Raw genomic sequence first — 27,906 nt, 5'->3', positions numbered from 1 at the left:
AAGCTAGACATCATGCCAAGATCCAAAGAAATTCAGGAACAAATGAGAACAAAAGTACTGTAATTGAGATCTATCAGTCTGGTAAAGGTTATAAAGCCATTTCTAAAGCTTTGGGACTCCAGTGAACCACAGTGAGAGCCATTATCCACAAATGGCAAAAACATGGAACAGTGATGAACCTTCCCAGGAGTGGCTGGCCGACCAATATTACTCCAAGAGCGCAGAGAAAACTCATCCGAGAGGCCACAAAAGACCCCAGGACAACATCTAAAGAACTGCAGGCCTCACTTGCCTCAATTAAGGTCAGTGTTCACCACTCCACCATAAGAAAGAGACTGGGCAAAAACAGCCTGCATGGCAGATATCCAAGGCGCAAACCACTTTTAAGCAAAAAGAACATTAAGGCTCGTCTCAATTTTGCTAAAAAACATCTCAATGATTGCCAAGACTTTTGGGAAAATACCTTGTGGACCGACGAGACAAAAGTTGAACTTTTTGGAAGGTGCGTGTCTCGTTACATCTGGCGTAGAAGTAACACAGCATTTCAGCAAAAGAACATCATACCAACAGTAAAATATGGTGGTGGTAGTGTGATGGTCTGGGGTTGTTTTGCTGCTTCAGGACCTGGAAGGCTTGCTGTGATAGATGGAACCATGAATTCTACTGTCTACCAAAAAATCCTGAAGGAGAATGTCCGGCCATCTGTTCGTCAACTCAAGCTGAAGCGATCTCGGGTGCTGCAGCAGGACAATGACCCAAAACACACCAGGAAATACACCTCTGAATGGCTGGAGAAAAACAAAATGAAGACTTTGGAGTGGCCTAGTCAAAGTCCTGACCTGAATCCTATTGAGATGTTGTGGCATGACCTTAAAAAGGCGGTTCATGCTAGAAAACCCTCAAATAAAGCTGAATTACAACAATTCTGCAAAGATGAGTGGGCCAAAATTCCTCCAGAGCGCTGTAAAAGACTCGTTGCAAGTTATCGCAAACGCTTGATTGCAGTTATTGCTGCTAAGGGTGGCCCAACCAGTTATTAGGTTCAGGGGGCAATTTCTTTTTCACACAGGGCCATGTAGGTTTTGAGGTTTTTTTCTCACTAAATAATAAAAACCATCATTTAAAACTGCATTTTGTGTTCAATTATGTCTTCTTTGCCTAATAGTTAACGGTTTTTGATGAGCAGAAACATTTAAGTGTGATAAACATGCAAAAGAAGAAGAAATCAGGAAGGGGGCAAATAGTTTTTCACACCACTGTAAATACATAATAATAATAATATGGGAGGACATTAGACTAGGACTATGGTAAGCTTAGAGTGTGAGCTCCTCTGGGGACAGCCAGTGACATGACTATGTACTCTGTAATGTGCTGCAGAAGATATCAGTGCTATATAAATACATAATAATAATATGGTAGGACATTAGACTATGACTATGGTAGGATTAGAGTGTGAGCTCCTCTGAGGACAGTCAGTGACATGATTATGTACTCTGTAATGTGCTGCAGGAGATGTCAGTGCTATATAAATACATAATAATAATATGGTAGGGCATTAGACTATGACTATGGTAGGGATTAGGCTGTGAGCTCCTCTGAGGACAGTCAGTGACATGACTATGTACTCTGTAATGTGCTGCAGAAGATGTCAGTGCTATATAAATACATAATAATAATATGGTAGGACATTAGACTATGGCTATGGTAGGATTAGAGTGTGAGCTCCTGAGGACAGTCAGTGACATGACTATGTACTCTGTAATGTGCTGCAGGAGATGTCAGTGCTATATAAATACATAATAATAATATGGTAGGACATTAGACTATGATTATGGTAGGATTAGAGTGTGAGCTCCTCTGAGGACAGTCAGTGACATGATTATGTACTCTGTAATGTGCTGCAGGAGATGTCAGTGCTATATAAATACATAATAATAATATGGTAGGACATTAGACTATGACTATGGTAGGATTAGAGTGTGAGCTTCTCTGAGGACAGTCAGTGACATGGCTATGTACTCTGTAATGTGCTGCAGGAGATGTCAGTGCTATATAAATACATAATAATAATATGGTAGGACATTAGACTATGACTATGGTAGGATTAGAGTGTGAGCTCCTCTGAGGACAGTCAGTGACATGACTATGTACTCTGTAATGTGCTGCAGAAGATGTCAGTGCTATATAAATAATAATAATATAGTAGGACATTAGACTATGACTATGGTAGGATTAGAGTGTGATCTCCTCTGGGGACAGTCAGTGACATGGCTATGTACTCTGTAATGTGCTGCAGGAGATGTCAGTGCTATATAAATACATAATAATAATATGGTAGGACATTAGACTATGGCTATGGTAGGATTAGAGTGTGAGCTCCTCTGAGGACAGTCAGTGACAGGACTATGTACTCTGTAATGTGCTGCAGAAGATGTCAGTGCTATATAAATACATAATAATAATATGGTAGGACATTAGACTATGACTATGGTAAGATTAGAGTGTGAGTTCCTCTGAGGACAGTGAGTGACATGACTATGTACTCTGTAATGTGCTGCAGAAGATGTCAGCGCTATATAAATACATAATAATAATATGGTAGGACATTACACTATGACTATGGTCGGATTAGAGTGTGAGCTCCTCTGAGGACAGTCAGTGACATGGCTATGTACTCTGTAAAGTGCTGCAGGAGATGTTAATGTTATGTAAATACATAATAATACCGTATTTGTCGCCGTATAAGACGCACTTTTTCTCCCCCAAAAATGGGGAGAAAAAGTCCCTGCGTCTTATACGGCAAAGGCAGGGAATCCCCAACTTCCGAACGCACGCCGACACGACCCGCCGCCATGTTGGGGATTCCCTGCCTTTTTGTCCGCTTCCCCCTTGCATCTCCTGGCCCCCCGTGCTGCAGAGCATAGATAGCTGCAACTTACCTAATCAATGCGCCTGCGGCGACGTCAGACCTTCGCGCTACCCCCCGCTAGCTTCCTCTCCCTCCCCCTCGTCTTTCCTGCCCCCCCCCCCGTGCTGGAATGTATGACGCGTCATCAATACAAGCCGGACACAAGAGCGAGAGGTAGCGTGGAGTCCGATGTCTGCATCCAGCGCGGGGGGGGGGGGGGGGGGGGGCAGGAAAGACGAGGGGGAGGGAGAGGAGGCTAGCGGGGGGTAGCGCGAAGGTCTGACGTCGCCGCAGGCGCATTGATTAGGTAAGTTGCAGCTATCTATGCTCTGCAGCACGGGGGGCCAGGAGGCGCATGGGGGGCATATTGGACACATGAGGGGGCACATTGGACACATGGTGGGGGGGCATATTGGACACATGGGGGGGCATATTGGACACATGGGGGGCATATTGGACACATGGGGGGCATATTGGACACATGGGGGGCATATTGGACACATGGGGGGCATATTGGACACATGGTGGGGGGGCATATTGGACACATGGGGGGGCATATTGGACACATGGGGGGCATATTGGACACATGGGGGGCATATTGGACACATGGGCAGACACACAGGGAGACACATGGGCCAGACACGCTGGATACATGGGGCAGACACGCTGGATACATGGGGCAGACATGGGTTACACAGGAGCACACATCAGGACACATGGGGATACACTAGGACACCATTTGCGCTAGAACATGTACAAGACGCTCCTGGAACATGGACGCATCAGGTTTAGTATGTATATTTTTTTTTCCCTGGTTTTTGCCCTCTAAACCTGGGTGCGTCTTATATTCCGGAGCGTCTTATACGGTGCGAAATACGGTAATTATATGGTAGGACATTAGGGCTCTTTCACATCAGACAACGCAAACAGTAGCCGTTCTCCTGCACGCGTTGTCTGCCTGCGGCGTGTCGTCGGGTATCTGCGGTGCGACGCAATCAGCGGCGGTAGCTGGTAATTAAACCCGACGGAAAACGCCGGCTCGCGGGTGCGTTGGAGGAAAGACTGCGCCCGGGTGCGTCGGAACCGCAACGCATCGAAACGCAGCGTCGAGTGTGAAAGGTAAAATGAAAGTCTATGGACTTTCATCTTACCTTGGTTAACGCAAACGGCTTCCATTTGCGTTAACGCAGAAAGTCTGCCCTAATGTGAAAGAGCCCATGACTGTGAGATGCTGGATGGCTCCATTGGACTTGGGATTGGTGGGTGAAACAAAGTACAAACCTGGCCCTAATTTTCATTACTCTGCAACACCCTCCATGTAGTGCTTATAGTCCCTGACACTTCTTTTCTGCTATATAATGCTGTACAGTATAATCTATGGGTGTCTAAGTGTTTCTTAGGGCCCATTCACACTTAGAACCGCAGAACGCCGGCGATTACCGCCGGCGTTTTGCGGGAGTGATTTTCCCGCGATTAGCGCGGAAAAATCACTGGACACTGCGGCGGTTTTGGAGCGATCGCGATTAGCGTGCTGTGCACGCTAATCACGATCGCTAATCGCGGAACGCTCGTCGCCGGCAAACCGCTGCATGCAGCGCGGTTGCGGTTATCGCTAACCGCAACCGCGGCAGTGAGAACACTGCCACTCGCTACATTGTGTAGCGGTTCTTGCAGAACCGCTAGCGGTTTGCCGTGAGCGGGAATCGCTCGATTCCCGCACAAGTGTGAATGGGCCCTTACAGTGACAGAGTTAATCACTGACAAATGTGTGACAAGCTGCACCTTGCTTGTCATGTGACAGAGAGATACCTAACCTAACCTGCTCATCAGGTTCCAGGTGTGACAATGGCGTCTGCTGATGTGACTGCTGAGCTCCGCTGCTGCATCTGTATGGAGATCTATAGAGATCCTGTGACCTTGCCCTGTGGCCACAGCTTCTGCCGGGGCTGCATCACACAAGCCTGGGACCATCAGGAGGATCTACAGGAATATAAATGTCCTGAATGTCAGAAGAGATACTTGAACAGGCCTGAGCTGGTGAGGAACACAACTCTACATAATATCTGTGAAGGTTTACATGCTACAGAGACAGTTCAGGAGCAGACCGGGGTCTTCTGTAATTACTGTGACTTTCCTGTTCCTGCTACTAAATCCTGTCTGCAGTGTGAGACCTCCTTGTGTGATCATCACCTGAGGAAACATGACAGGTCAGGGGGACACACTTTACTGCCTCCCACCACTGACCTGGGGAAGCGGAAATGCTCCGTCCATAAGAAGATCCTGGAGTATTACTGCACTGAGGATGCTGCCTGTGTCTGTGTGTCCTGCAGACTGGATGGAGAACATCGGGGACACCAGGTGGAGACACTACAGGAGGCCTCTGAGAAGAAGAAGGAGAAGCTGAGGAATGATCTGCAGACAGTGATGGCAGAGACAGAGAAGGCTGAGAAAAGAGTCCAGAGTCTGGAGGAACGCAGGAGAAAAGCACAAGAAAAAGCAGCTGGTGAGACAGAGAGAGTCACTGCCCTGTTTAGAGACCTCAGGAGACGGCTGGAGGAGCTGGAGGAGAGAGTCCTGAGTGACATCATGAGGCAGGTACAATGCTATGATGACATCATCAGACAGCTGGAGATAAAGAAGGCGGAGCTGTCCAGGAAGATGCGTCACATTGAGGAGCTGTGTCACATGACTGATCCACTGACTGTCTTACAGGAATCAGACACAGGTGACTTGTGTGACACGGAGGACAGACACGATAAGCAGCTCCATGATGGAGGGGATCTGGATGTGGCCGGCATCTCACACACATTACACACAGGACTGGCTGATATCATGTCTGGGGTAAATGAGGCAATCTGTGGAAAGCCTGCAGACATATTACTGGATGTAACCACAGCTAATAATTATCTACAGATATCAGATGACAGGAAATCTGCATCCTGTTCACCAGGAGAGAACCGCCCAGAAACACCAGAGAGATTTCAGGATTGGCCTCAGGTGTTGAGCAGCCGGAGTTTCTCCTCAGGGAGACATTACTGGGAAGTGGATGTTGGGGGATCAGATTGCTGGAGAGTCGGGATGTGTTACCCCAGTATAGCCAGGAGAGGAGAATGGGAGGAGTCACTGATTGGATGGAATAACAAGTCCTGGGGTTTGTGCAGGAAGAATAATCGGCACTCAGTGAGACATGACAAGAAAGAGATCCTGTTACCTAATGGGATCCCCAGTGATAGAGTCAGGATATATGTGGATTATGAGGCCGGGCAGATCTCCTTTTATGCCCTGTGTGACCCCATCAGACACCTCCACACCTTCACTGCCACCTTCACTGAGCCCCTCCATGCTGGGTTAGGTGTATGGAGAGGTTGTATAAAGATATCTGGGGGGAGTCAGGGGGTGTGAGAGCTCCGCCCACCGGTGACATCACAGGGAGAGGATAGTGATTGGCTGATTGTCCTGCCAGTAATTACTACCGGTCTGTGATTTCCAGGGACAATTCCTGGTTTCTTTCCTGAATCATTATATCCTGAAATCCTCATTTATTGTCACCTTATATATAATTGTATTTGTATATCTGTCACTGATAATAATCTCTATTCTCTGTATTACTTCCAGTGATGAGCTGCCTGTGATAAGAAACATGTCACATCAAACTAATCATTTCTATATCATTTTTCTATATTTTGGATTCATTTTAAGTTTGCAAATTTTACCTGCTAATCCCATAAAAATTGTGTATTTGTGAAAATTCAGTATTGTGTTTAGTATGGCTATGCCTATGTCACCTCCATTGCTGTGGCTTTTGTTACTCAGCCACTGTTGCTACCCCACCCTGTTGTTTCTATGGGTATTACTACACCCCTACTGTTGCTATGGCTATCACTATTCCTCTGCTGTTGCTATGGCTATCACTATTCCTCTGCTGTTGCTATGGCTATCACTACGCCCCTGCTGTTGCTATGGCTATCACTACGCCCCTGCTGTTGGTATGGCTATCACTATTCCTCTGCTGTTGCTATGGCTATCATTATGCCCCTGCTGTTGCTATGGCTATCACTATTCCTCTGCTGTTGCTATGGCTATCACTATGCCCCTGCTGTTGCTATGGCTATTGCTACGCCCCCTGTTGTTTCTATGGGTATTACTACGTCCCTACTGTTGCTATGGCTATCACTATTCCTCTGCTGTTGCTATGGCTATCACTATGCCCCTGCTGTTGCTATGGCTATCACTATGCCCCTACTGTTGCTATGGCTATCACTATTCCTCTGCTGTTGCTATAGCTATTACTACTCCCCTGCTGTTGCTATGGCTATTACTACGCCCCTGCTGTTGCTATGGCTATTACTACGCCCCTGCTGTTGCTATGGCTATTACTACGCTATTGGTTGCTATGGCTATCACTATTCCTCTGCTGTTGCTATGGCTATCACTACTACCCTGCTGTTGCTATGGCTATTACTATTCCCCTGCTGTTGCTATGCCTATTACTACGCCCCTGCTGTTGCTATGGCTATTACTACGCCCCTGCTGTTGCTATGGCTATTACTACGCCCCTGCTGTTGCTATGGCTATTACTACGCCCCTGCTGTTGCTATGGCTATTACAACGCCCCTGCTGTTGCTATGGCTATTACTACGCCCCTGCTGTTGCTATGGCTATTACTACGCTATTGCTGTTGCTATGGCTATCACTATTCCTCTGCTGTTGCTAATGCTATTACTACGCCCCTGCTGTTGCTATGGCTATTACTATGCCACTGCTGTTGCTATGGCTATACTATGCCCCTGCTGTTGCTATGGCTATTACTACGCCCCTGCTGTTGCTATGGCTATTACTATGCCCCTGCTGTTGCTATGACTATTACTACGCCCCTGTTGTTGCTATGGCTATTACTATGCCACTGCTGTTGCTATGGCTATCACTACGCCCCTGCTGTTGCTATGGCTATTACTACGCCCCTGCTGTTGCTATGGCTATTACTACGCCATTGCTGTTGCTATGGCTATTACTACGCCATTGCTGTTGCTATGCCTATTACTACGCCCCTGCTGTTGCTATGGCTATTACTACACCCCTGCTGTTGCTATGGCTATTACTACGCCCCTGCTGTTGCTATGTTGCTATGTTGCTCAAAGGTGGAATATCTCAATGGTACAATCTCCTAATTAGTAACTACCCGACAAGACTAAACAAATTTTCTGACCAATGGGCGACCGCCTTACATACCAGCATAAACAACCAATCTATAAAAGCAGCCACGGTTCGGTGTTAAAACACTCCTCGCATAACTCCCATTGGGAATCTCTCCCAAAAAAATTTCTACGATGATATCATACGCCGTCTAAACTTGCCAAATTTTCTAGCTCCTACAATCCTCTCTGCTGGAGATGTAATCAAAGTATCGGCACTTTGGAACACATCCTCTGGGATTGCCCCCAAATCTCCCCAATATGGGCCTATATCAACCAATATATAAATAATAAGATACAATCCCCATTCACCCTTAAAGGGATACTGTAGGGGGGTCGGGGGAAAATGAGTTGAACTTACCCGTGGCTTGTAATGGTCCCCCACAGACATCCTGTGCCTGCACAGCCACTCACCGATGCTCCGCCCCCCACAGACATCCTGTGTTGGCGCAGCCACTCACCGATGCTCCGGCCCCGCCTCCAGTTCACTTCTGGAATTTCAGACTTTAAAGTCAGAAAACCACTGCGCCTGCGTTTCCATGTCCTCACTCCCGCTGATGTCACCAGGAGCGTACTGCGCAGGCAGAGACCATACTGGGCCTGCGCTGTACACTCCTGGTGACATCAGCGGGAACGAGGACACGGCAACGCAGGCGCAGGGGTTTTCTGACTTTAAAGTCAGAAATTCCAGAAGTGAGCCAGAGGCGGGGCTGGAGCATCGGTGAGTGGCTGCGCGGGCACAGGATGTCTGCGGGGGACCATTACAAGCCACGGGTAAGTTCAACTCGTTTTCCCCCGACCCCCCTACAGTATTCCTTTAAGGTGCCCATACACTCGTCAGATTGGCAGCAGATAAATAAGAAATGCATCTGATGATCTATCTGATGCGTTTTTAGAACCCCCATTCAGCTGCTGTAATGTTCTCCCTGTGTGGGCGGGGCCTCCGCTCCCCATCACATGACATTCCCAGTTCACGCCTCTCTTACGCTCTGCAGCTGGATCAGCACATTAGGCAGGATTAGAGTGCGTTGTAAATCTGTGCACCGCGGTATCTCACTGTGCTGTGCGCATTTGTGCTGCATTTGTGTCACAGTGAGATGTTTGGTCGCAGTTTCTCACTTTGGCTAGCAACAGTAAATGAATAAGACATGACCTGTATGAGAGATGGCAGATTTGACAGACTAGTCCATTCTTTTATGAGGGATTCAGAGTCTCTCCTTTATTTTTTACAAAGAACTCTGTGTAAAGGATCCATAGAAAGATGCAGGCCGTCCTCCCTACTTGTTTGGACGCTATACTGGCAGTTGAACAGAGCAACTGTAGTTCAGAAAGTGCTTTTGAAAATAAAGAGAACCCTGAGAATCCCCCATGAGGAGATGAACTAGCCCAAAAACCTGTCAGATTTTTCAAATGTTTACTATCAACTGTAAGTGGATTAGATTGTGAGCTCCTTTGAGGGACAGTTAGTGACAAGATATTTATACACTGTACAGCGCTGCATAATATGTCGGCGCTATATAAATACTAATAATAATAATAAGTGTCAACGACATAGGAAAGAATACATTTATAGTGCATTTCACAGTGGGACAAATATACACCTTATTTGAATGGTTTATTATGTTACAGTTATTTTGCATAAGTGGTCCTTTAACTCATAAGTGTACTGCTTTTGACCTCAGTTGGCAGAACTGGTTGTGCTGTAAATTCTTGGAATGCTTTGGTGTCTCTCTACTAGCAGAAAATATAGAAACTGAAAGCAGAAGTCCTGTGTTATTGTATCACACTGCCCCCTAGTGACAAGTGGCCATAAATACACATTACAGCAGTACTAATTAGAAGCAGTGGAATGTAACAAATAATACATGAAAAAAATGTGGTAAAATAAATCTGCCTGGAGCAACTTGCAAGCCTCTAAGTAAATTGGCTGCTAAAGAGTTAATATCACCATTTCCTGATGTGAACTAAAGACCGAGTATTTTTCCTTATTATATATTCATAATGTGAGTGAGCCTCATGAAATGGAACACTCCGGTTAGGGTGGTCTTGGCATTTCGCTCGGGTGGTCCAGAGAGGCCCCTCCTCCTGCATTTCCGCGCTCGGGTAACCTGGTGCAGATCCCAGGCGACCCTGGCAGCGTTATGCCGTCCATATGGCCTGGGAACGCCGCGGAATAACCCAGCGAGCGCTGGAGACCGTCAGCCCGACCGCCTCCGCTTTCCCGCCGTACGCATTACCGCCGGGAGCGGCAGATTGATATTCGGCAGGCGATGGCGGATAATTAATGATGAAAGCTGATGGATTATGATGGATGATGGAACTAAAATCATTTGCTCTCTAACGCATCGAGTAAATTAAGCCGTCCTCAGAAGAACGCCATATTCAAGTATAAATAAAAAGACTTGTAGCCAGGCCATGTATCAAACCTATAATGCTCCCCATATAAAGCCGTCATTAAAAATGCAGCATAATGGGATTGTTACTTAGCGAAACGCACGCTTACGCTTCCCTCCGATTTACGCTCGCCATCCTTCAAGTTTTGTTTATGATAGATTCTCTTTTTTTTGTTGCCTTTGGGTGGAACATTATATCTATAATGGGAAAAATCCTTTACAGCCAATCAAAAGGCTCCACACGGCCTATCTAATAGGCGTTTCATCGAGACAGCGCCTTCGGGGATGCAAAACTGTAACTATTTTCTGAAATGTTATTTACACTCTCAGGATGTGATAATGTATTTTTCAATCTGCAGACTGATCTGCATTTGAGAAATGCTAATTACATTTCAACACCGGGAAGATGGAGTAGAGCGCTCTCGGAAGACCGCGATATGGAGATGCGGAGTCAAGCGTCCTCTGTGATTGGGGGGGGGGGGGTCTGGTTCTCGTCGGGGGACATGTGACTCCTGATCGCTAGGCCGGGGCAGGACAGGTAATTGGTGGATCAGGCACTATTGGTTTCGATAAGTTCCTTGACCTGTAAGTTGTATTGGCGAAACGCGTGAGCGGAAATTGTTGGAAGTCGAGACGTTCTTTGTTTTACGTGAATGAGGGAAAGGGACCTATAGCCCGTATTTATCCTCATTATCATATTCCGCTTACATTTCCCGGCGGGCTCTTTGGCACGATTTCCTGCAGCGTTTTCTTGGGAGCTCTTTAGTCAGAATATTTATTTTCCTGGCGAATGACAAGAGCTGCTCTTTAAAGCACAACACATTGTTCAAAATACCGACATTGGCGTTATAATTGTACAATTGTGCATTTTTTTTTCTAATTTACCGTGCTTAAAACAAACCAAGTATAAAGTCCAATAGCAGGAACTGACTGACTCTGCACTGAGTGATTGAGGAAATGTCTGTCTGTGTAACCAACAGTGACGCAAGGGTTAAACTTTATGAAAACAAGGCAGCTAAATAGCATTGGCAGTTCTCCTGTAAAGTAAATAGAAGTCAATCACTTTTACCTGTGTAAACACTCCTGATAAAAGGATACTGCAAAAAGCCAATTATTTTTGTTGGGGGCTGAACGACCCCAGTTTTATGTCGCACTAACATGGCTGCTGTGCAGAATTCAATGTAAAATATAACCCAATGCGACACCCCCGGGCAGTTCTGCTAAACATTACTACTACATTCTACTAGGAAATCTTGTACTGCGCCTGGGCAGGACACTCCGTACGACAGGAGTGTGAATAAGGATGGGCGTGGCCACGCAGGCGCGGTGGCCATCGACTGGCCAGTCAGGGGAAAACTAAATTTAGCCACGGCAAGGGACCAGAGGATCGTTGAGGACCAGCACGGGTACAGGACGGCTGCAGGGGGCTGATAGAAGCCCCAGGTAAGTGAAATTATTTTTTTCCTTTCAGTTTAGGTTCACTTTAAATAGGGATGGTCAGTCACAAAATTAAATTCCATTTACCCACTGCTCTGTGATTATTATGTAGTCTACATCCTGACCCTGCATTGCAAGCATTCCAATATAATCATACATGTGTCTGCTGTAATGAATCTCATTTCAGTTAGCCTGCCTCTATTTGGGTACATTACCGGGGAGAGGGAAGCTCGTTATTTCCCCTCCCACATTCCTGCTCCTCACTGATTGGCTGAGGGCAGTTCAGTGTGACAGGCTGAGGCTGAGAAGGGAAATACACCTCACCCCTCTGCAGGAGCTCCTGAAATCTGATCTATGCTGTGCTCACATGTGTTTACAAAGCAAGCTAGATATAACCGTGCAGTTTCTAGGAGAAAAAAAAGAGTAAGGAAGGAAATAACTTCAGTCAGAGGCAGTAAAGGTGGAAAATACCTGGAACAGTTTTCTCTTTATTTACTATATGAAATTCAGTGAAATCTAAATGTGGACAGTACAATACATATGGGGCTTGATTCACAAAGCGGTGCTAACTGTTAGCACGCCTGTGAAAACCCCCTTAGCACGTCTAAAGGAGCTTTTCGGGCGTAAAACTTTAAGCGCGCAAAACTTTATGCGCGTAAAACTTTACGTGCGCACTGCACAGAGCGCAGGGCGCATCTGCGCGAAGGGCCCATTAAAGCCTATGAGACTCAGCGCGCATAAGACTTTGTGCGCGTAAAGTTTTACGCGCGCAAAGTTAGCGCGCGATCTGATTGAGAGATCCGATACTAACCTACTTAGCACCCTGGTTAGCACGTCTAAAGACTTTAGATGTGCTAAGTAGGTTAGCACCGCTTTGTGAATCAAGCCCCAGGTATGCAAGTAGAACAAGTATGTATACACTTATATATGTGTTATTTTTTTACCTGGGATAGTATGTCTGTCCCTGCTGTTTTAATACCCGATGGTGGATGCTATCGAGGCCCTCAATCTTGGTCTTAAACGTGCCTACACACCTTTCTGTGTTAGCAGGGCCGGATTTATACTCTTTACCGCCCAAGGCCACTGTCAACAGCCACCCCCCATCAGTATAGCGAGATGACCCCTCCCCCTTCCCTCTAGTATAGGTAGCCTGATGACCCTCCCTCCAGTATAGGTAGCCAAATGACCCTTCCCCCTTTCCCTCCAGTATAGGTAGCCAAATGACCCCTCCCCCTTTCCCTCCAGTATAGGTAGCCAGATGACTCCCTTAATCCCTCCTTTTCCCACTTCCCCCCTTTCAGTACAGCTCGCCTTCACACCGCAGCAGCCATCAGTGTCACTCATTTCTCTGCTCGTCTCCAGTGCAGAAGCTTCCTCTTCCTTTCCATCTCCAATGCTGCCCAAGTAAGTCCATAGCCGCTGGTCACAATGCACACGTGCACAGAGAGCAAGGTGGCTGCTGCACAGGCGGCTAGCAGCAGAGTACCGCGTTCAGGCCTGATCTCCCTGCATTGCAGCATTTGCAAATGCTGCACCAGTTTAGCCTGCTGCTTTGGTGCCCTTGCTCCTGTGGTGCCCTAGGCCATTGCTTAGGTGGCCTTGGCCTAAATCCAGTAGAGTGGTAGAATCCAAAAGTACCAAAGTTATTTTTATTTACAGTCACTTCATGATTGCTTTAGCTGGACAGGAGAAGTGATTCCTGGCATTAGATCTCGCACATTCGGCTCAGCACTGCCCTGAGTACCTGTCACATATCACCTGTGACGTCTTCTTACTATTCTGCCCGTTCAGCTATTATCTGTCGCTGCTGAGTATGGGGACGTAGCGCAATCTCTTAAACTTCACACCGACACCTTCCCACCGCGGCGACCTTGGAACGCTTCCGGGAACCCAGAGGCAAAATGAAAGGCAAGCCTTGAGAGTGCGATGGTGTCAGACGCGAGGCGATGATGTGATCGCCGGTGACATGAAGATATCATCCTAAATAAAGCAAGAGTGACATTGTGACTGGGATAGCACTGCGTGGCCTCCACACCTTCTCCCTGCCAGGAATCCTGCAATCAGAGCATAAATATAAGAGCCTGGAGGGCCCGCGACTGCTGTGACCCCCATTATCATAGCCCCAGACCCGCAGAGTGTCTGCTCAGCAATGATTCTCCTGACATCGCACGCCGAGGAGATACACAAGAAACAGTCACACAAAAGTTTCAGCCCATCTTCCAATCAGGAACAGAGGCAGTTCAGGGATATCACATGCAAAATGGAGCCTCAGAGGGAATGTTAACTAATCCACGCTTCCAAGCAAAGCTAATATAGATGCCGAGACACCGCGTCAGGTAAGGATCAGTCACATGTCTTGATGCAACATTTAGGCTAATTTTATGCAAAATTATGACTGAGATGCTCAGTGACAGAGAGAGAAACGTGTAGCACATGAAAAGGAGGAGGCGGAGAATATGATGCCAACTGTAAAGCACGGTGGAGGCAATGTGGATGCTTTATGGGTGGGAGATCTCTGCAAGGTAGATGGGGTATTGAAGAAGGAAGGTCATTGTTCTATTTTGCACCACCAGGCCGAACTCTAAGAATGGTTCTTGATTGGAGTGCCAATTTCATCTTACATCAGGCCTTGACCAAACAATTCCCTCCAAACTACCTGAGAACAATTTCCGGAATATGACGTCAATCAACATGCTGTGTCCAGCACAGTGCTCAGTGGGAGGAGCTTTAGGCAGCATGGGAGGAGTCAGGCAAAATGGGGGGGGGGTATCTTGTCAGATTATCTCAAACTCACAACTAAACCACTATATTGCTCAAAGCCTACAAGGCTGCCTCTGCTGGAGCAATTATTGCCTACAACTAAGTTTAGAGGATATGTTTATTATTAAAATTTTAAATATTTATCTCTAACTCTGTCAATGACTATATTTCACGTTCGGTTTGCTACATTTCTTCCTCCAGCTGATTTCTTATATGTTTTCATGATAAACCAGGAAATGATGCATGTTATGAATGCCGGGTACCTTGACATGGTTGGGATAAGGTTGGTATTGGAGCCTTGTGGTCGGGCAATGCAGAGGGACTGATGGTGCCTGTCTGTTGGACTTGAAACTACACTTCCCATGATCCCTAGTGGAAACAGCAGCTAAAATATCACCTCAAAGGATCACCAGTTTCTAGAAAGAGGCTTGTAGGTTTAGCAGAACACTGGGAACTTGAGGCCTGATTTTAAGAGGTTCCATAGAAGTTCTCTGAATACAGGGAAATGAATGATCACAGGTACTCTTTATGGTGTTACATCATTCACTGTAAGCCCATGTCATTAATAACAAAGCCAGTGAGGGGTACTTCTGGTCCAATTTTACTGGCCCAGTTCTGAAGCAAATAATGATTAACCCATGAACTCAAAGCTCAGCTCTAAGCTGCATGAAATCCATAAACCAAAGCAACTCATTATTATTATTGTTGATTTATAAAGTGCCAACATCTTATTCAATGTGTATAAATCACAATGATCAAACATTCGCCCAGTGATCTGCCCCACCTAACCCTAGTGATCTTTAAAAGGGGCTGCAATTGCCCCAAATACAAAAAGAAACTTAGACGTTCTTGTTGAGCTGCAGTACGGAGTTGCCACAAAAAATGGCACCTTTGGGAGCTGTGTTGTGCTTAGAATCAGAAAGGCCTTCAAGTTATCTCCAACATTAGGGATCCGGAACTCGGAGTCACTTCCTGACAAGATGGAGGACGACGGCAACTTATATTTTGAGAATTTTATCTCCCGAAGAATAGGAGTGAGAAGGTCCATGAGTTCTCGTCCTCATTGTTCATGTGGGCATCCGCGTTACCTCGTGACGAGATGGAAGATGACACAGCAGCTCCTCAGCGTTGCCCTGAGAGTTGGCGGCCCGCAGCTATCGCACACCAGGGGTTAACAAGCCGAGCTGTTCCTCCATTTGACCCTGGCTCCGATGACTAGTTTACAATCAGACCTCAGACAGCCAATGGCGTCTTCCATCCGTCATCCCCCAGAAATCTCATTTGTGGTGTCGGGGCAGCCTGGGAGGACTCTGGTGGGTGCTTGGCTGGTAAAATCCTCACACTTATGATCATTACTGGTGACAGCGCTGCCGCTATGCTCATAAGTGGTCACTTTGGGAGGAAGAAGGAGAGGAGAGCGCGGTGGCATGAGCTGGAGAATGACTCCGATTCCTGGCCTCTGTCTGCAGATACATTATTCAGCAAGACAATCAGCCAGCCACCGATGGCACTAAAAGGCTATACAGCTTATTTACTGCGCTCCAAAGAAATGATCACCAGCTTCCTGTCTGTGTTGGGCTGTTCTGTACCTGCTTGTTATTTAGATCAGCTGTATTCAGGGGACAGATCGGAGGGGGGTTGTTGCTTGTGTTACCCAATTATCACATAGGAAGATTATATATAGAGAATATTGGTTATCCGGCACTGACGGGGATCGGGTGATGCCGGATAAGTGGGCTTTCTGGTTGCTTGAGACTCAATGTTATAAATAGGCCTCACTAATACTGCACTATACCCAACGCTCTCCGAGGCGCTCATCTCTTGGCTCATATTAGCCTTCCACACTCAATCTACATAATTGGCCTGAGGAAGTGGCCACAGCCCCACGAAACGCATTGCCAACGCATAATAGAATTTATTTGTTACATGAATCGTCATTGTTGAGGTAAGCCAACTCCTCTTGTTTCTTTTCATAGGGGGTGCCAGAGAACAGTAACTCTTGGGGGGGCCACAGAAGAAGTAGTAGGGTCAGACAACAATGACACTTGGGGGTCACAGAGAAATGACACTTTGGGGGTCAGCAGTATAAATAAGCGCAGTAGAAGGGTGACGAGGAATGACGAGCAGGAGAGGAAACGTTTCTCGTCTTTGGGCAATAAAACAATTCCTTGCAACTAATTCTGGCCTCATCTGCATCATTCCTCCCGCCGTCCATCTGTTCTCATTCCTCCTCTACATTTCAATCAACCTTCAAAGCCATCATAGTCATTTATGTGAGATGAAGAGATCTCTACTGATGATTTTCCAATAGAATATGAGATTGAAATGCACGATATCGCTGCAGAGGAAACACAAATAAACAGGAGGGAAGCGTCCGGCAGCTACCGGCCCGGCGAGGGTCCGTGCCACACACAAATAAACAGGAGGGAAGCGTCCGGCAGCTACCGGCCCGGCGAGGGTCCGTGCGACACACAAACAGGACAGAAGCTTCCGGCAGCTACCGGCCCGGCAAAGGTCTGTGCGCCACACAAATAACCAGGAGGGAAGCTTCCGGCAGCTACCGGCCCGGCGAGGGTCCGTGCGACACACAAATAAACAGGAGGGAAGCGTCCAGCAGATACCGGCCCGGCGAGGGTCCGTGCGACACACAAATAAACAGGAGGGAAGCGTCCAGCAGATACCGGCCCAGCGAGGGTCCGTGCCACACACAAACAGGACAGAAGCTTCCGGCAGCCACCGGCCCGGCAAGGGTCCGTGCCACATACAAACAGGAGGGAAGCGTCTGGCAGCTACTGGCCTGCCGAGGGTCCGTGCAACACACAAATAAACAGGAGGGAAGCGTCCGGCAGCTATCGGCCCAGCGAGGGACCGTGCCACACACAAATAAGCAGGAGGGAAGCGTCCGGCAACTACCGGCCCGGCGAGGGTCCATGCCACACACAAATAAGCAGGAGGGAAGCGTCGGGCAGCTACCGGCCCGGCGAGGGTCCGTGCCACACACAAATAAGCAGGAGGGAAGCGTCCGGCAACTACCGGCCCGGCGAGGGTCCATGCCACACACAAATAAGCAGGAGGGAAGCGTCGGGCAGCTACCGGCCCGGCGAGGGTCCGTGCCACACACAAATAACCAGGAGGGAAGCGTCCGGCAGCTACCGGCCCATCGAGGGTCCATGCCACACACAAATAACCAGGAGGGTCCATGCCACACACAAATAACCAGGAGGGAAGCGTCTGGCAGCTACCGGCCCGGCGAGGGTCCGTGCCACACACAAATAATCGCACATTTCTCTCCCGCACACACAGCGCTCCGCCATGGACCGCTCTGCCGGTGTAATGGCCGCATGCTAACAGATATAAGATTCCAGGTCATTGGACTGAATACCGTCCGTGTTTCCTTCCGGCCGTCACACACGGGATGATTTATTCCGTAACAAGCAGAAAATGACTCAATAATATCGCAGCACAATAACCACAAACACTCCGCTCATCCCCACATCCCCTCCGGGCAACATAATAGATTTCCCCTCCGTGGGTTAATTCATTCTATTTACACATATACTATTGTACGCCTGGTATGCTTGTTTATTTATTATAATGTAATGTGAGGAAGAGACACAAAGAAAACCAGAACTGCAAACAAAGCCTGATGTTTGGAAAGGTGACATAGGCCAGGGACTAGGGGCAACTGATAACAAGAGGGGCCCACAAATGGATGAGGGGGCTGCTGTACATGGATGATACACATGGAAGAGGGGGCTGCACATGGAATGGGAGGGGCTGCTGTACATTGATGATACACATGGAAGAGGGGGCTGCACATGAAATGGGAGGGGCTGCAGTACATGTATGTTACACATGGAAGAGGGGACTGCACATGGAATGGGAGGAGCTGCTGTACATGGATGTTACACATGGAAGAGGGGGCTGCACATGGAATGGGAGGGGCTGCTGTACATAGATGTTACACATGGGATGGGAGGGGGCTGCACATACAATGGGAGGGGGATGCTGTACATGGATGTTACACATGGAAGAGGGGGCTGCACATGGAATGGGATTGGCACTGCTGTACATGGATGATACACATGGAAGAGAGGGCTGCACATGGAATGTGAGAGGGGCTGCAGTACATGGATGATACAGATGGAAGAGGGGGCTGCACATGGAATGGGAGGAAGGCTGCTATACATGGACGTGACACATAGAAGAGGGGGCAGCAAATTGAATGGGAGGGAGGCTGTTTTACATGGATGTTACAGATGGAAGAGGGGGCTGCACATGGAATGGGAGAGGCTGCTGTGCATGGATGTTACACATGGAAGAGGGGGCAGCACATGGAATGGGAGGGGGCTGCTGTGCATGGATGATACACATAAAAGAGGGGGCTGCACATGGAATGGGAGGGTGCTGCTGTACATGGATGATACACAAGGAAGAGGGGGCTGCACATGGAATGGGAGGGAGGCTGTTGTACATGGATGATACAGATGGAAGAAGGGGCTGCACATGGAATAGGAGGGGACTGTTGTGCATGTAAGCATTATTCCCCCCACCCCTCTAGAAGAATGTGAGTGCTCCCCTTATCCCGCTAGCCCCTCCTGCCATATCAGATCCAGTATTAGCTGAATAATGAATTATGAATTTGCTTTTAATGGGCTCTATTAAGACTAAGTAATGGGATGATTGAACGCCGGGCTAATTCGAGGGGTAATAAAGCATTCATATAATTTGTGCCGCAGAGTCTCTCCATCTTCCTTACAGTTTGGCTAAAGCGTCATTTTTTCAGAGGGCGGGGCTACGATGCTCGCTTGAGATCTGTTGCCAGTTCTGGCCCAATATTTTATCCATTTAACAGAACGTTACTGTTACTAGTTTTAGTGAGATGAATACACATCTCTATTTGCTATGGGAGCCAATTTCAATTTCATCCCTTAAATGCCGGTTGTCCGTCTAGAAGGGTCATACACCATAAGTGCCACCTTTTTAGGATGGAAAGAGCCTTCTGTTCTGTGGATTGCTCCTTTTTTCATTTACTCCCATTACTAGAGCTTTAGAAAAATGTGAGAAGTCCGTCCCCCGAGGAGCAGAGTTATCCATCCCCCGAGGAGCTGAGTTATCCGTCCCCCGAGGAGCCGAGTTATCCGTCCCCCGAGGAGCCTAGTTATAAGTGTTTTGGATTCAGCCCATGTATGGCCACCTGTAGATCCTATTCTGCCCAATGCAGAGGTGTCACTACAAACCATGCCTCCCCTTCTCCAAACCCTTTATGGACACCCCCCTACATTCACACCCCGCCTCCTGGGGACCTCCATGGTTCAGGTTCCCATCAGCCAGGTGTCACATATCATCATGACTTCCTCCAACCATAACAAGCCTGCTATCGGAGGAAGGGATGCTCCCCGTTTGATTTACGATTGTTTTTCTGCTCAATTATGTACAGAAGTGATCGGTAAAAATCGATCAGAAAAACGATTGGAAATCAATTTGACTGTCAATCTGACAGGAAATTGCATCGTGTGTACTAGGCATTAGTCTGGGAGATTGTGGTATGGACATTTCTGCAGAATGTAACTCAGGAATCTAGCGGGCTGAATGCTGGTGGGAGAGGCAGAGAAGGGGGGGGGGGGGGCTGGTCCACTTTTGTTGCAGAAGTTCCGTTGAGAGGACAATCTACAGCCAGACTTTCCCCGGATCTGCGCCGCGGTTCCACCTTTACGTTTGATTGGTGGTTAAAGCATTGCGGCGTCCTCCCAATTGCGAGGCATCTTCCCGCGGTCCGGCGGCAAGCACGGGTCACCGAGCGCCCACGTCTGAACGCTGAGAGGCCATCGGCTCCCTCTTCCTCCCTCCAGACTGTTTGTTTAAAGCCCAGGCCGGGAGAAAATGTTTTTATTGTTTGGTTTTTGTGCCGACAACAAAGCGTAGGCGAGGCGAGGAGCGCGGCTAATGCAAAACAATTTACCCCGCAGATGAGAACGCGGAAAAGGCTTCCTTACATTTAACTGGCAAATAAACATCTGCCTGTAATGAACGTGTTATTAACGTTATGGATAGCGAGGCCCTCCATCACTCTCCTCTCCAGATTGCTGCCGCGGCTAATGAGCGTCGAGACGCATTACTGGCAGCGAACGCAAATTGAATGGAAGCCCTGCATGTCTCACTATCGTGCCTCGGCTTATCAGGTATTCCAGTCAGATCCCGATGAGACAATAAAACTGATTTACCCCTCCCAAAGGAAAGAAGGAGCTGTGCGCAGTGGTGCGGCTGCGCGGGGGGATCTGCCGCCGTTCCTGGGCGACCTTCCTGCCAACACCCTCCCCTTCACGCACGACTATTTTGCTCATCCCTAGGTCAATGACATGCAAATAATTATGCATCAGACGCAAATATATTGCACATGTGTAATGGATTGCGGAGACACCGCCGCGCGGTCTGGCAGCGAGGCGGCTGTCTCCGCGTTCAGACCGGCGGTTTCCGCATAGCAGCATGCGTCTGGTGTGTCTGAGCCTAGTAGTGCACACAGATGGAGAGCTACGCGCGCGGGCTAGGAGGCAGGACCTTTATACCAATGGGAGAGGGATCAGCTGATCAGGACGATCAGCTGTTCCCAGCGTAGTAGGGGATTGGCTAAGTGGGGCTGGGCGCCGCTGAGGAGCGCTGTTCTATATATACTTCTTGCCTGTCAGTTGCTGGTTGTCTGCCGTTGCGAATACTTACGTGTGAGCATTCAGACCAGTCAGATCCCACAGTGTGTTAGAACCAGGAGGACCTGGGAATTCACACTTAGCCAGAATACGATTGTGTTATATGTTAGACCAGTTTTAGGGTGTTGAGACCACGAACCTCACACCCAAGCTTAGGGATACTGTGTCATTGCTGTGTTATACTTTAGACCAGTTCCAGGGTGTTGAGACCACGGACCTCACACCCAAGCTTAGGGATACTGTGTCATTGCTGTGTTATACTTTAGACCAGTTCCAGGGTGTTGAGACCACGGACCTCACACCCAAGCTTAGGGATACTGTGTCATTGCTGTGTTATACTTTAGACCAGTTCCAGGGTGTTAAGACCACGGACCTCACACCCAAGCTTAGGGATACTGTGTCATTGCTGTGTTATACTTTAGACCAGTTCCAGGCTGTTGTGACCAAGGACCTCACACCCAAGCTTAGGGATACTGTGTCATTGCTGTGTTATACTTTAGACCAGTTCCAGGGTGTTGTGACCAAGGACCTCACACCCAAGCTTAGGGACTCTGTGTCATTACTGTGTTATACTCTAGACTAGTCCCCGGGTGTCGAGATCAAGGAGCTCACACCCCAGTCTAGGACTCTGTTATATTTATATGTTATGACTATTTGCTCTGTCGACCTTTCTCGTGCCTTCTGATTCAGTACCTCTGCATATCTGTCTACCTGTTGCTAGACTCTGCCTGTACCGGTTACCGAATCAGTCTTCTGTCTCTGTACCTCATCTGCTCGTGTGTTGCCGACCTGGCCTGCCCGACTATCCTAGCTGTCACTCTCCCTGAAGTGTTCAGTCTATCAGTATTAGCAGTGACACCATTCCATCAGGTGTCAGCTGCAACCAGGACTCCCGCTCCTCAAAGAGTCCGGCCTGTTAGCAGCCAGTGGTCCCTTCCTCTGGCTGCACTACAGTTCACCATCTAATACTGTTATCCCTGGTTACTCACTATCAAGAGATAGTTTCTGCACTGCCCAGGGCCACCTGCCCCTCAGGTGGCTCTTGGCCGAGCCGCTTATATCTCCCGCTCCTCGGGAGATAGCCTACAGTTCATCAAATACATTAACTCATTAGGTGTCCAGAGGTTAGTCATACTTGTATTATTGGTGATTCTGCAGATCATCCATAATCGAGTATACATCTGTATTGGTGATGATTCTGCAGATCATCAACAATCAGATTATCTCTGTGTGCTGACACAGATCGCTACAAAATGCCATTCAGATTGGAGTTGGGCCAATAAAAATTGTCAGGGATTGCATTTGTCCCTTCCAATCTGCATAGAATTTGAATTTAAGGGTACATGAGGTAATTTATGAATAAAAACGTTAGATACTTACCTCAGTAGTGGAGAGACTCTGAATGATCTGGTGGTTTCTGGGTCCTTCAGAAGCCCCCATTCCATTGCTGAGTCCCTTTATAGCTATTAGACCCGGCACCAGTCAAATACGTTTCTTGAGCCTCTGAATGCCCGTAGATTGTACCAAGTAATGGATTGCATATTTGCATTTAGCAAGGCACTACAAATCCACAGATATGCAACATGAGTAGTAAACTTGGAAGTGCTACAGAAACCTTTATTGCACAACTGTGGTAAGCGCGGTCTGCGTGAAAATCGCTCGGTGGGTGTGTCAGACTAACCTTACTAACGTGTCAAAAAATGGTTCGATTCATATGCTCCAATCAACCATCTACAAATAGATGGAGAAAATACAAGTTGTAAAGGTGGTCATGAATGTAGCAGTGTTCAGATTGAATGTGAAGGACAATTACAGAGGATCTCGCTGGCAGTATGTGGGCCACTCACTAGTCGATCAACATTCGATCAACCACACTGAAGTTGATTGCCCAATAAAGTTTATTGCTTAGTCAATCAAAGCAAAATCACTAGGTGTATGGCTACTTTTACAAACTTCCTCTTCCTGGGATGGCAGAGATGCTTGTTGCTTGGAAGGAAAGCTAGTTTGGACAAGAACCTAGAGGACAGAGATGTCACTTTACCAACACAGATCAGGACAGTTAGAGCCATGGTCTTCCCAGTAGTAACATATGGCTGTGATAGTTGGACTATAAATGAGGTCATGCGTAGAACAATTGATGCTTTTGAACTGTGGGTGTGGAGAAAGCTATTGTTCCCTGGACTGCCAGAAGATCTAACCAGTCATACTTACATAAATAAGGCCAGAGTGTGTTCACTAGAAGGGCTGATACTACTATTAAAACTCAAACACTTTGGTCACATAATGAGAAGACTGGATTCTTTGGAGAAATCCTTCATGATTGACATGATCGACATACATTGGTGCAAGGACAACAATCTTGTTCTCAATACGGCTAAGACCGCGGAACTGATCGTGAACTTCCGGAAACTCCCTCCTGCCCTGTGTTCATCGATGGGTCTGAGGTCTCCAGAGTTCAAAGCATACGGTTCCTAGGAACAACCTTAACAAGCAACCTCAAATAGGGGGTGAACACTACCAGAACTCAGAAGAAAGCACAGCAGAGGTTATTCTTCCTACGCCAATTGAAGAAATTCGGTATTTCACAGGAACTGCTTACCAGCTTTTACACCCGCGACCATCGAGTCTATCCTCTGCTGCTCCATCATCGTCTGGTATGCAGGAGCAACCGCTAGGGACAAATACAAACTCCACAGAGTGATAAACGTAGCAGAAAAGATCATCGGCGCCCACCTGCCCTCGCCAGATCTCTACTCCACGAGAATGAAGACAAGGGCCTCCAAGATTTTACTCGATCCCTCCCACCCGGGCAGACGCTACTTCGAGACCCCTCCATTGGGACACCGTTTCAAATCCATCCCCTCCAAAACCACCAGGCGCATGAACACCTTCTTCCCCCAAGCAGTTCTCCTGTTGAACTCACTGAACTCAAGCCCCCCACCCCCTACATCACTGTGACACTCTAGCCCCAAGGGCAACCCTTCCTCACAGCTGTAAACGGACTCTCCCAAGACTTTAATCGCGTTGCTCTATATGTTTGCCTGTATGTTTTGCTTTGCCTTGCTTATGCTTGCCGTGTGTTATATGTTCGTGTTCTGCCATTTGCCATGTGAACCACAAGCAATTCCGGGCACACCAATCGGTGTGCTTGGCGATAATAAAGATGAATCTGATGGTTGGAAAAATGAAGGGCAAAAGAAGAAGAGGGAGGCAGAGGCAAGATGGATAGACAGTGTATGTGAATCTGTGAGCATGCCTGTGCAACAGCTGAAAGAAGCCATGATCGACATACACATCTGGCGTGCAGAAGTACATATGGTCATGAAGAGTTGGAATTGACTAATCCAATGAAAAGGGAGGATTGTGTGTTTGTGTAGCTGAGCAGAGTGCGATGATGTCGTCATCAGACTCCTCCCCCTGATCTTATACAAAGGTTCTCTGTGATCGACTATGACTGCTGAGAGTCTTTACAGCATTTCCAAAGCTGTGGAGTTTTTTCAGAAGTCCATGAGGTCCATTCAATATAAAGATTTCTCTGCAACCAGCTGGCAGACTCATGTCATCAGAATGAGTCTGTGAGAATCATTGTACTGTATGACACTACAGTGCCTCTTTAAGCTCTCTATTCCGGATACAAACAATGCAGTATTCAGCATTCTGTCGCTCTGCGATAAGTCCTTGCTTTCGGCGTCACCCCGGAGATTCTTCCATCAGCCTCATAATCGCTCTGTAACGTTTGGCGTGCGTTTCCCCCCGATCTCGTAATCATGTTTGGATTATTTTAAGTACATTTCCTTGCTATAGGAATAAATCGGCAGGCACGGCGTCGCAGGCCCCGGCTCCGCACTAAATTGCACAATAGGTCTTTGGGGAATAGAGATGTTGACAGCGTTAACGTGTTAATGAGTAATAGATTGCATTAATAGCTAAACTCTTATCTATGTTTCTACTTTATGTAACACTCAAAGACAAAACGGTACAAAGCACAGCTGGTATCATATTAAGCACTTCTCCGTGCAGAAATGACAGCGCACCCTGGGGAACGCCAAGAAGGTGCGCAACTGACTTTAATATCCGCAGGAGGAGAGTCGGGGAGGAGGAGGAGATGTGAGGCATGAAACATATGCATGAATCGCACAATGGCTTCAATTCAATAAGCATCAACGCATTCACTAAAGCGGAAAACGGGTGATTTTATCAAATAACATGTGGAAACTGTTACCGCATGGCAAGCTGAAATCACAGACTAGTGAGGTAAATCACCGACTAGTGAGGTAAATCACCGACTAGTGAGGTAAGTTACCAACTTCTGAGGTAAATCACCGACTAGTGAGGTAAATTACCAACTTTTGAGGTAAATCACAGAGTAGAGAGGTAAATCACCGATTTCTGAGGCAAATAACTGACTAGTCAGGTAAATTACCGACTTCTGAGGCAAATCACCAACTAGTGAGGTGAATCACAGACAATGGCCTCGATTCATAAAGCATTACCTCATGCGGTAATGCTGAAAACAGCAGACTTTACCGACCACTTAGCAAAATGTCAATTCATAAAGGCTGTTACCGCATGAAAAGCTGACATTACCGACCAGGGAGCTAAATTACCGACTTGGCTGCAGTTACCGACAACACATGTCAGTAAATTGTCAGCAAATGTCAATTCATAAAGCCTTCAACATGCGGTAAGCCTGGCGGTAGTTACCGACACCTCTGGTGAGGTCTTAACAAGTTACCGACAGCTCTGACAACTCTGATTAATGCAAAGTGCAGAGATCCGAAAGTCTGTTTGATTCATCTGTGGAGAGAGCCAGAAAGCCCTCTGTGTGAATCATTTCAGCAGGCAGGGAAAGACTGTGTGACTCATCTGTCTGAGTCATCAGTGGTAAGAGCCGGCTGTGTGAGTAATTTCTGCAGGCAGGGAAAGACTGTGTGACTCATCTGTCTGAGTCATCAGTGGGAGAGCCAGAGAGAGCCGTCTCTGTGATTCATTTCTGCAGAGCAAAGAGGGAATCGGGACACTGCTCTACTCTACCGCTCAATGGGCTGCGGTAATTTACCGACCTCCAAGGGCAGCTGGGGAAATCTTTATGAATTAGCACACAGACCGGGAAAATACCGAGTGCGGTATTTTCCCGACAAGATTTTTGTTATCGCACTGCTGTTTATGAATCGAGGCCAAAGTGAGGTAAATCACAGACAAAGTGAGGTAAATCACCAACTAGTGAGGTAAATTACGGACTTGTGAGGTAAATCACCAACTAGTGAGGTAAATTACCGACTACTGAGGTAAATTACCGACTTCTGAGGTAAATTACCGACTTGTGAGGTAAATTACTGACTTGTGAGGAAAATCAACGACTAGTGAGGTAAATTACCGACTACTGAGGTAAATTACCGACTTCTGAGGTAAATTACCGACTTGTGAGGTAAATTACTGACTTGTGAGGAAAATCAACGACTAGTGAGGTAAATTACCGACTTCTGAGGTAAATCACCACCTAGTGAGGTAAATTACTGACTTGTGAGTTAAATCACCGACTAGTGAGGTAAATTATCGACTTCTGAGGTACATCACCGACTAGTGAGGTAAATTACCGACTAAATGAGGTAAATTTCAGGCTAGTAAGTTAGATTACCGACTTGTGAGGTAAATCACTGACTAGTGAGGTAAATTACCAACTAATGAGGTAAATTTTAGGGCAGTAAGTTAAATTACAGACTTGTGAGGTAAATCAGCGACTAGTGAGGTAAATTACAGGCTTGTGAGGTTAATTACCAACTAGTGAGGTAAATTACCGACTTGTGAGTTGAATTTCTCATAAACGGTAATTCAGAGAGTGGTCTGCCCTTCAGGGAGTGTCCAGATGATGTTTCTGACCGAACGTTTCTAAAAGACATGAATCTGGCAGCAGCTATTCTACTATTAGTGAAATGGAGTACTTCAGGCCAACCCAGAGACCTGACAGAGCAAAAGGCGGATTAACTATTTTCCTTGATACAAGTGGTGGGAGTTCATGGACATCATTTGCCTTTTGTAGACCGCCTTGCAGCCCTCATATTCCCCATGTGTCTTCTCACATGATTTTATTATCTATATAGCACCAACATCTTCCGTAGCGCTGTACATAGTACAAAACAAACATTGGGGAACATACATACATGAGACGTTCAGGACACTGTGCGATCATGACATCCAGCAATACAAGTACAAATATGTACATAGTTATTGTGTGGTTGGAAATATCAATAGAATTGGTTAACATATGATATATTACGACAAAATAAGAAACAGTAGGAGGAGGTCTCTGCCCTTGCGAGCTTACAATCTGGGGGACACATGGCCATCTATAGACCTATACCTCAGAGCAGAACAGTCATGAATATGGAAAACATGACAACGTTTGAAGGCACAGCGGAGGAAGAGGATGGCAGACACACATGATGGACTATATTGGTGCGTTATAAATCAATAATACTAATACTAATAATAATAATAATATGCCGGCCTCA

The 27,906-nt window shown here is 47.1% G+C and overlaps 2 protein-coding genes across 5 annotated transcripts in view; one reads left to right on the top strand and one right to left on the bottom strand.

Moving 5' to 3' along the window:
- DIAPH2 (diaphanous related formin 2) overlaps positions 1 to 27,906 on the bottom strand; it is a 1,596,586-nt gene that overhangs the window by 533,395 nt on the left and 1,035,285 nt on the right. The window lies entirely within an intron of this gene.
- LOC137528018 (E3 ubiquitin-protein ligase TRIM39-like) lies at positions 4,754 to 6,310 on the top strand. Its single transcript, XM_068249239.1, has one exon. It carries the CDS (start codon positions 4,754 to 4,756, stop codon positions 6,308 to 6,310), a length of 1,557 nt encoding a protein of 518 aa, XP_068105340.1.

The sequence above is a fragment of the Hyperolius riggenbachi genome, chromosome 8, assembly GCF_040937935.1.
Source record: "Hyperolius riggenbachi isolate aHypRig1 chromosome 8, aHypRig1.pri, whole genome shotgun sequence".
NCBI lineage: Eukaryota > Metazoa > Chordata > Amphibia > Anura > Hyperoliidae > Hyperolius > Hyperolius riggenbachi.
This window is presented reverse-complemented; position numbering and strand designations above follow the sequence as displayed.

Bases quoted from the DNA above. Each gene is read 5' to 3' on its own strand.
- LOC137528018 (XM_068249239.1), top strand. From the start codon at position 4,754: ATGGCGTCTGCTGATGTGACTGCTGAGCTCCGCTGCTGCATCTGTATG.